Below are 10,814 nucleotides of genomic sequence, written 5' to 3' on the forward strand. Positions count from 1 at the left end.
CAAAATATAAGTTCTATTTGTCTTCTCTTAAATATTATCTCTTTGTTTCACTATTTCGCGATAGGAACGGATAGTTCGCGGAATCCATGAAATGTTTTCATACGATTGTGATTTCGCTTAAGGCGAATTTTATGAATCACGAGCCTAGTTCTTGACGCCACCAGTTTAGACACTAAAGTTTCTCGTGGCACACGTCAAATACGCAACAATTTAGAGCGTCGTACTGCAGCCATTGCTATCCCCTCAACGAGATGGGAACTACAAGGATGGAAACTACAAGCTTGCATCGAGTCATACACACATTGACTACGGGACTCACCTCGGCTCAAAAAGATCCCTTGTTCGCTCGTTGAATACGGGCGGAATAATCAGTTAAAATTGATATGTATATACGTCAACAATCACTGAAGTCGCCGATAACACACTGCATGCCGCAACCTCGCGGCCAAAGATTATGGAAATCCAACGAAGAGGCGAATTTAAAGGTACTTTTACATGTGAACATTCGTGTATAAGAATATAAAGGTGTCTTTTCATGTTGATTCTCAATTTAACATTAAAACAGTGGTCTGTTCGATTTGCTTACACATTTTTTACACTTTTTACACTTAAAATACCGACGAGATGCTATTAAAGACCGATATACTTATACTTCCGGCACATCAGCGCGATGTTCGTTGCGATATCCAATGAAAGTGTACCTTTAGAATGAAAACATCGATAAAACTGTACACTCATCGTGCTGATGTGCCGGAGCTATTACGGGAGTTCGCGTCCTTGTGAATATTGATTTATTAGATTAATATACGTTTATTTATGGATTTAGAACTTAATAATACTCGATTTTTCTTTAAACTTGTGATTTCAGTATTATCATCAGAGTTTGATTATCAACAGAAATGATAACTGCAGAGAAAAAATTATAATTTTTCTGCAATATATAGGATATTCTTTTCAAGTATGCATATTTATTTATGGAACATTTATGTAATAAAAAATCATAAATTTAATAATGTATAAGTCAAATATTTATCTTAATATTATTTAATTATTTATTTAATTTTAATATTAGTAAATTTATATCAATTGTCGATGTCAGCGTTTTTCAATTACTTCCAGGCTCTTACGGCTCTTTTATCCCGTCGAAAATTTGCCTAGGGTTGACGATCTTTAATAGTATCTCGTTGGTGCTTAAAATGAGATACATATTAATTTGGTACTGAAAAGAGAGAAAGCGAAGATGCTGACTGTAAGGAGAACAGAGAACAGAGAATAAGAATTTCAACCTATCAGAAACTGTGTATTCCACAAAACATGATTCTGATAGGTTGAAATTCTTATTCTGTGTTTCCTGTTCCTTTTATTGAGCGGAGCTCCTAAAAGTATAAGCAAGTCGAATAGACCTCATAACATATTATAAAAATTGACGAATATCAAACGTCAATGGCTTAGTTTCCACCGAGGATTTAATCCGAATCAGAATGTAAGAACCAACCAACTATAGTCGAGCATTCCTCTGTTACAATCGAATGACAAACGAATGCTCGACTGTACCAGGTATATAAGCTTAAATCTTGTTTGCTCATAGGTGGCATTAGTGAGCGTACAAAGCTACTCTGGGCACACAACACACTTTTTTTTTAAGTGTTTGACATCTGTCAACATTAATCAGCACATCATCAGCAATTTCATACAACATACATTTTTTCTTTCGTAATCATGTCTAGTTTTATGTTTAAAAAAATGCATATGCCGGACCATGCCTTTGCTTTTCTGTTTCAATTTGAAGAAATTGGCTGCCGAATCGCATCGAATGCTTGTGAAAGCCTATGGCGACAATACTTTATTGGAAACAACGTGCAGAGATTGGTTTCGCCGGTTCAACGACGACAATTTTGACCTGAGTGTGAAAATGATAAGAAATGTGAAAATCGGCCTCGGAAGGTTGAGGACTGTCAATTGCAGGCTCTTTTGGACGATACCCAATCGCAAAAAATGCTTGCCGAGCAATTGGGTGTCTCTCAAGCAGTCATTTCCATGCAGCTACATGCCATGGGGAAGGTTTAAAAGATCGGAAAATGGGTGCCGCATGAACTGAACGATAGGTAGAAGCGACGCCAAAACACATGCCAAATTCTGCTTGTCAGACAAAAAAGAAAGTCGTTCTTGCATCGGATTGTGACAGGCGATGAAAAGTGGATCTATTTTCAGAATCCTAAACGCAAGACCCATGGTTGGGCGAGAAATCTTGGGTTGATCCCGCCCAACCATCAATATCTTCCTCAAGACCAAATCGCTTCGGACGGAAAACGATGCTGTGCGTTTGGTGGGATCAGGAGGATGTCATCTACTACAAGCTGTTAAAACCTGATGAAACTGTTAATGCTCATCGTTACCACCAACAACTGATCAAATTGCACCGTGCTCTGCGTGAAAAAAGGCCGCATTATCGGAAAAGACATGACAAGCTGATTTTCCTCCACAACAACGCACCATTGCACACATCAACAATGGTTCAAAACTACTTGGAGACACTCAACTGGAAGTGCTACTCCATCCTGCTTACTCACCAGACCTGGCACCTTCTGACTATCAGCTGTTTTCGTCGATGGACCATGCGCTCGCTGAGTGGCACTTCGATTCTTACGAAGACATCTGAAAATGGCTTGATGAGTGGTTTGCCTCGAAAGATGAGGAATTTTTTTGGCGTGGTATACGCAAATTGCCCGAAAGATGAGAAAAATGTATAGTTAGCGAGGGCAAGTACTTTGAATAAATTTTTTTTTGCTTCCTAGAAAAAAAAGTGTTTTTTTTTACTAAAAAACAGCGGATTTAAGCTTATACACTTGATTATTTGGTTGGTTCTTACATTCTGGTTCGGATTAAACTCTCGATGGAAACTAAGCCATAATTACAATACTATCTTGATCAAAAAGTTCTCGGAATTCATTCAGAAAATTCAAAATATAAGTTTTATTCATCAAAAGATATTGTCCCCTTCAAAGTACTCCCCATCGACTGCAATGCACTTATGCCAGCGCTTGATCCAACTCTCAAAACATTTTTGGAACTCTATTGTCGGTATAGCCATCAGAGCCAGAAATCTTCGATTTTTCCATTACCTCCTTTCGGCTGTTAAAACACGTTCCTTGTAATGGTTTTTTCATGCCACTCATAAACGGCTGTTTTCTTTAGAGTATCACTGCCGAAACAGTTTCCCAACATTTCCAAGGTTTTCATATCATTGAATCCATTTTTAACGCAAAATTTAATACAAACTCGTTGTTGCAAATTCAACTCCATTTTTAAAACTGTAAAAAATCGAAAATATGTGTAGAGGTAGATGTACTCAAAACGGCGTAACAAATGTCAAGCTATAGTGATAAAATTTGATGAGAATGTCAATGATAGATGTGACAACCTAACCAAAAAAACAGAATTCAAATCAGCTGACTCAAAGCATCACCTAGTGGTAATTCCGGGAACTTTTTGATCAACATATACTACACAGTACGGATGATATTTTGAAGTATTAAATATAACAATATAATAATACATTAAAACAAGAGAACAAAATGCAAGATACAGCGTAATGAGAAGCGCAGAAACTGAAAAAGGATTTTTACATTGATAACAAGTAGAAAATTGTAAAGATAAAAAATCAAAATGAGCAAAATCTCCAGTGGCAGTATATTTAACGCGCTCATATTGTTTATAATCGTAACTTAAAATAAAAATTGCTAAGATGTTCGTACCTTGTGTGTGTATGTGTGTGTGTGTGACTTGTCAATATATATATATGTGTTATATATATATATATATATATATATATATATATAAAAACATAGATATCAATGACAATTAAAATTAATTATGATTTATTAAAAGTTTAAACTTTTTAATAAAATTAATGTTATAATTCATTTTAATCTATTCTACTTATGAAAAATATTAATTAGCACATAGGCAATGTGATTTCGAAATATGCGTTACAAGGAATATAAGTCCCAATAATGTTATAATTCATTTTAATCCATTCTACTTATGAAAAATATTAATTAGCACATAGGCAATGTGATTTCGAAATATGCGTTACAAGGAATATAAGTCCCAATTTCACATAAAACTCGCTTTTAAATCTATTTGGTAATAAAGTCCCTAATCCGCAAATGAGTCGTGCATTTCTAAAAATTTTTATTAAGTAAAAAATATGATGTTCAGATTTTTATTTTTATAAGAATCAAATATAATCTAATCAAAGGCAATAACATTATGACGAACAATAACTGCTAATACTATTAGAAATTTCAAATTCTATTACTACAGTAAAAAAATTTATATTAAAAATTTAGTGTTAGAAAATATTAAAAATTTTTCTTTATCTCATAGAAAAATATTTGTATGTGTGCATCTGTTCAATATGAAATAGTAAAATAATAAATACTAAAATAATAATTTGAATATATATAAAACTTTTTTAATTTGTGAAAAATAGTTTATAATTATAATAAAATATTTATTGAATTATTTGCATGAATCGAATTATAAACTAAATAATGACAAAAAAATTTATAGTTTTGTAATTCGTAACTAATTTATTACTTTATAAAATAATTCGATACGAATTTATCTAGAAAAACTTACCTTGTGTGTGTGAATTATATTATACATTATTAGACATATGTAATAATATTTATTTAATATTTCAATATTTTTTTTTTCTAAGATGTGTAAAACTATGGCAAAAAATTAATTGCTAATTACACGTAAATAAATATTACTAAATCCGTTTATACATGTAGTTTAATAACTTAACATGTTTTGTATTATGAACTCAGTACTAATATAAAATTAGATCGCATATTAATGCGAATGTCAAAATTTATTATTAAATATTTTTAAAAAATATAACGTAATAAAATCAAACACTTAATCTGAACAAGTACACAATTCTAAATGCATAGAAAATGTAAATAAAAAAGTTAAACATAAAATAAATAATTGCGTTGTCAAACAGAATGAAAATAAAATATAGGAAGAAATATTTATAAAATAAAAGAGTACTAAATTAGGCGTGGTTCTATCATCTGTGAATAATTAAGTATAAGTGTTTCTCTATCAGGTTGATTTTTAGATTCTTCTTCTAAGAGAGAGAACTTCCCGAATGGCACTTCCTGAATTTCCTCTTTACCATCTGTAAATAAGAAATTTCTTTTCAAATACAAAAATATACACAGTGGTCGGTATTTATTTATATGGGTACTAATATGGGTAATAACTAATGCATTTTTGAAATTTAAAGTGAAATAGATAAATGTTTGACATTTAAGAGCTGTAGCAGAAAGGCTGACTTATATAATTTTAAGACAGTGTCTTATGAATTAAGTCTTATATCTTTGGTAACGCATAAGAACTATCTTATGCCTTAAAGAACATCTTAAGATATTATTCAAAACGATCTTAGAATAAGAACGGACTATACCAATTAATATTACTTACGGAGTATTTGAAGAGTATAATTTCCCTGTACGCAAGCTACTACTTCAGCCAAAACAGAATTAGACACCTGAGGCGTGTAATCTGTACCAATCTTTAAAGTCTGAAACTTAATACTGTTTAGAAAAAAATATAGTTAATTTTAAAATAAAATAGATAGAGATACATACTTTGAAAGCAATAATATCATTAACTTGCGGTTTTCTAGTCATTATTGGAACCTTTTCTAGATCAGCATACAAATTTTTATAACTTTGTATTTCCTTCTTAGATTCTTTACTACATAAATTTTTTTCTGTACTATCTTCCATAATTTTGTTTAAATTTTTGCTTCTTATCCCGTCATTTAATATATCTTCCGTTTTAACATCGTTTTTTAACTTTTTATTTATAAAGGTTATCGGCGTCGAGCTATGTCCTAATGCTAAAAGCGTAGAAAGATCTCTAGAAGATGATGTTTCGTTTAAGTAAGAATGATTTATAGATGCTTCTTGTACTGCTATTTGTCTTGCAATATTATGTTCATCATTTTCTATATCATCAAATCGTATATGTTTTCCCGATGGAATAATACAGGAATCTATTATTTTTGGTTTCTTTAATTTTGGATCTTTTGATATGTTTTCTTCAATTCTATTAGAAGGCGATATAATGAACTGAGATTGATTTTTTGATTTTCGTTTTCGCACTCTTTTCCTTTTTGTAATGGATACAATCGAATCTATCACGTTACAATTCTTTGTTAAATTATCTGTAGTTTTAGAATTATCTATAGTTTTAGAATCTGTATCCTCTTCACTACAATTGACTACTGTATCACTGATTATACTATAGAAAGGCATATCTTTTGTGGCATTATCTGAAATGAAAACAATTAATTGTGTTATAAAACAAAAATTTCATTTTTCTTCATTTATTTTTACACAGTACATAAATAAAACAAATTAACTTATTGAAGCTGGTTGTGTATTATTCAAGGTATCGTTAAATGTATTTTGTGCAACAATTTCCTGTTTTCCTGTTTTAATATTTGTTGCTGTATGCAGAGCCTGCTTATCAAATATAGAAACATGGTTAGTTTCTACAATAGCCAGAGTTTCGTTATTTATTCCAGATCCAGGAACTACTCTGTAATTTATCAGATTATTAATAAAATTAATAAAATTACATATAATTAATTTAATCAAATGCTGTTATGCATCGTCTAAAATATGCAGTCAAATGGGGAGCACAGACTTTTGCATAAGACATAAGAAATCCAATCAATCAAAATTCTTTGCTTCATGGAAAGGAAGGACTTTGATTGGTACATTTTCTTATGCATTATGTGCTATGCAAGAGTCTGTTTCCCACTTCAAGCGGAGACTATTTTATTTTATGTTATGTCTACTATAGTCTATTATATTTTATGTCTATTATTCAGTTAACATGTTTTTCTCATAAAGCTTCGCAATAAACAAAATTAAATTAATTAAACTAAACTAATCATGATTTTCTTTTCTTCTATCTCTTTCTTTGATCCGTATTTCAGCTACTCGATATTTAAATGGCCCTGAAAGAGAGAATAGAAAAAGAAGTGAGATAGAAGTTTAGATGGCGTTACTGAGCAACTTACTTATTTCACGCATCGCACTCCATTTTGGTCAACAAAATCAGGAGAATTGCGCTACTATATGTATCGTGGTGTTATCGTAGCCTATGACAGATTTCATAACCTCAATAGTCATCAATTTTAACGTTTAATATCTCGGTTCGCGGGGTCAACCTAACTTTTTTCTTACAGATTCTTTTGTTTTGTTGCAAAAACGCGTTAAATGAGCCTAATTTTTCGATTTTTATCAAAATCGAAGGTAAAGATCATATTCTAAATAAATACCAAAACATTAATAAAACACAAGATACAATACTAACAAAATTGTCTCATTCTCCTTAAGTATTCTTACATCCTCTATTGGCGGCAGATATTCGGTGTCATTCAGCAACAAATGGAATGGTTCCGCAATATTGAACAATTTACTAATATGTTGCTTCAAATGATTAATCTGCTGAATTTTCATTCCATCGACAAAGATCCAGCAGGACCGACGTGCATCATAGAAAAACTTAGAAAGATCAACCTTCAACCGAAAATGTGGACGCTTTTTTATGTCGTCTTCCATAGTTATCATTGCAAAACTTTGATCAACTTTTTCAATTAACACTTCGAAAAACTTCGAACTCGTGATGAATTTTTTTCTTTTTTCTAGATTATAAACTAGCTCACGCTTCAAAATAGCATCCCGGCCATGTGAGAGGAAAGTGAGTGATAAATCAGAAACAATTAGGTGACAGGTACGCCATGGAGAGAAGCGGGAGAGTTAAAATCCCCCTCCCAAACTCATGATGAAAACAGGGACTTCGTAGAATAAAAAGAACAGAGAATAGAGAATAAGAATTTCAACCTATCAGAAATCACGTATTGTGGAATACATAGTTTCTGATAGGTTGAAATTTTTATTCTTTAGATCTAGTCTAAAGCAGTATCCTGATTGATTCATCGGCTTAAGTTTACACCTTACGCATATTGTTACGGAATTTTGTGTGCGGCAGTCCTAATTCTATACCTCAAGTACGCTGGGTTCGTTTGGAGCGATCTCGAGAGACTAAAGCCTGATCTACAATTGCGTAAACATAGTTGTAAGTGGTTGTAACAATTCACCAATCACAATCGAATATTTTCCATATTCAAGGATTGGTCAATTCTTACAATTACATTTATGCAATTGTAGATCGGTCTAAAATGAATAATACTAATGTATCGTGTCTTACGATTATAATTACGACTTTTATGACTATATGCCTGTTCTATAATAGCCGTAAGCACAGCTGTAAGTGATTATAGTTGTAAGAATTGACCAATCACAGTCAAATATTCTCCTCTCATTCGACTTGATTAATTCTTATAACTATAACCACTTACAACTACGACTATTTATTGTAGAATAGGCTTTAGACAAGCAACGTGCTGTCTTTTAATATGTTATTATTAAATGTAATAATGTTATTATTAAATGCAGAAAATTCCTATATATAAGTTGCTAAATCCTAATAATAAAAAGAAATTTTTACATCGATAACAAGTAGAAAGAAATAAAAAATCGAAAATGAGCAAGATCTCCAGCAGCAGCATATTTAATTGATGCGCCCGTATTGTTCATAATTTGATTTATGTAAATAATTCAATAAATATTGGGAGTACAAATTAGTTCGGTCCGTTTTTTTGTGCATTTATTTCAAAACAAAATGAATGAACAGATTAATTAAATATTGTCTATTGCTGCCTATTATTTTTTCCCATCTCTCAGGAAATTTTCGAATTCCATCTCGAAAAAATGACTCGTTTTTGGAGGCGATCCAATTTTGGAAAATTTTCGATTTCTGCGAAAGAAGTGAACTGGTGACTTGCAGCCTTCGGAACAACCAGTAATCAGAAGGAGCAATGTCTGGAGAATACGGCGGGTGCGGTAAAACATCCCATTTGAGCGTTTCCAAATGTTTTTTTACGACTTTAGTGACATGAGGCTGAGCGTTGTCATGAAGAAGAATAACTTTTGTATCATGTCTTTGCTCGTATTCCGGCTGTTTTTTCTCCCAATGCACGCTCAAATGAATCAATTGTAGCCGATACCGATCGCCCGTAATGGAAACCAGATTTCAGCATAGTAAACAAGACCCTTTTGATCCCATCAGATACAGAGCATGATCTTCGAACCATGAATGTTTGGCTGTGGTATTGATGTTGAGGTCGATGGCAACAATTGATCGGGCTTAGTATTTTTTTTTCTTGGGGTTATCGTAGAATATCCACTTCATCTCCAGTCACAATTCGATGCAAAAAACCTTTTCTCTGTTGTCTTTGAATCAGCTGTTCGCAAGTGAAAAATCGTCTTTCAACGTCTCTCGGTTTCAGTTCATAAGGTACCCAATTTTCTTGTTTTTGAATCATTCCCAATCCCAATGGCTCTCAATTGTACAGAAACGGCTTGTTGAATTACCCTTAATGATTCTGCAAGCTCCTCTTGCGTTTGACTCTGATCTTCTTCGAGTAATGCCTCTAATTCTTTGTCTTCGAATTTTTTTGGCTGTCCAGAGCGAGGCTTGTCTTCAACGTTGAAATCTCCATCCTTGAAACGTCGAAATCATTTTCTACATGATTTATCAGTTGGAGCAGCGTCACCATAAACTTCGACAAGCATTCGATGGCCACACTTTTCTTCCAATTAAAGCAGAAAATCAAAACCTCCTCAATACAGTAAAAATCAAGGTTTTTATATGAAACTCAAAGCGATATAAACTGAATATTATTAGTAGATGTTTAATTTCTCTGAAACCGCCAAAATCAACTGTTACTATGAACCATTCACAGTTGGAGCTATCTTTAGGGAAAAGGACCGAAATAATTTGTATTCCCAATATATATATATATTCAAGTTATTGGATGCATTCAGTATTACAACTGCTCATTGAGTGCTCAGTGAGCTCTTGCATCTAAGTGAGCTCTGGCATATTGCGTTAAGGCTTAAACATAATAGACACAAAAAACAGGGAATAACGAGCTGTCCAATCAGAGCTCTGAGATATAATATCGAACTTACCTATCAGAGCTCTGATTGGACGACTATTCCTTGCCTTGATGTTATTCCTTGTTGCTTGTACCTATTGTGTTTAAGCCTTTAGAATTAAGAAATAATATAGACCAAACAGATATAAGAGCTCACTGAGCGCTCAATGAGTGGTCGTAGTACTGAATGCTTCCATTATTTTAGTATTGATATTTCATATTCAACAGAATAAATGCACATACAAATATTTTTCTATGAGAAATATTTTTCTAAAGAAATATTTTTAATACTTCTTAATAAATACTTATAATAAATAATACTTCTTAATAAATACTTCTAAATTTTCAACTTGTAAATTTTTTTATTGTAGTAATAGAATTTAAAATTTATTATAGTAATGTTAGTAGTTATTGTTCGACATAATGTCTTTTTTTAAATATGTATGATCTAATCTTTGATTATTATTAAGATTATTAAGATTATTATTAATTTGATTTTCATGAAAATATAAATCTGAATATCATATTTTTTATTTAATAAAAATTTTTAGAAATATTGCACGATTTATTTGTGGATTTATATAGGAATTTTATTACCAAATAGATTTAAAAGCGAATTATATAAATTTATTATATATATTCCTTGTAACATATTTCGAAATAACATTATCTATGTGCTAATATCTTTTCATAAGTAGAATGAATTAAAATGTATTAT

The 10,814-nt window shown here is 31.8% G+C and overlaps 1 protein-coding gene across 1 annotated transcript; it reads right to left on the reverse strand.

The window, feature by feature from the left end:
• Positions 1 to 4,785: 4,785 nt before the first annotated feature.
• LOC105621028 lies at positions 4,786 to 7,655 on the reverse strand. Its single transcript, XM_012202504.1, has 5 exons — positions 7,408 to 7,655; positions 6,446 to 6,624; positions 5,667 to 6,355; positions 5,500 to 5,599; positions 4,786 to 5,194 (listed from the first exon to the last, which is right to left on the reverse strand). The coding sequence occupies exons 1-5, from the start codon at positions 7,653 to 7,655 to the stop codon at positions 5,064 to 5,066; spliced, it is 1,347 nt and encodes a 448-aa protein (XP_012057894.1). The 3' UTR covers positions 4,786 to 5,063.
• Positions 7,656 to 10,814: the final 3,159 nt, after the last annotated feature.

Source organism: Atta cephalotes (assembly GCF_000143395.1).
Source record: "Atta cephalotes unplaced genomic scaffold scaffold00031, whole genome shotgun sequence".
Lineage (NCBI taxonomy): Eukaryota > Metazoa > Arthropoda > Insecta > Hymenoptera > Formicidae > Atta > Atta cephalotes.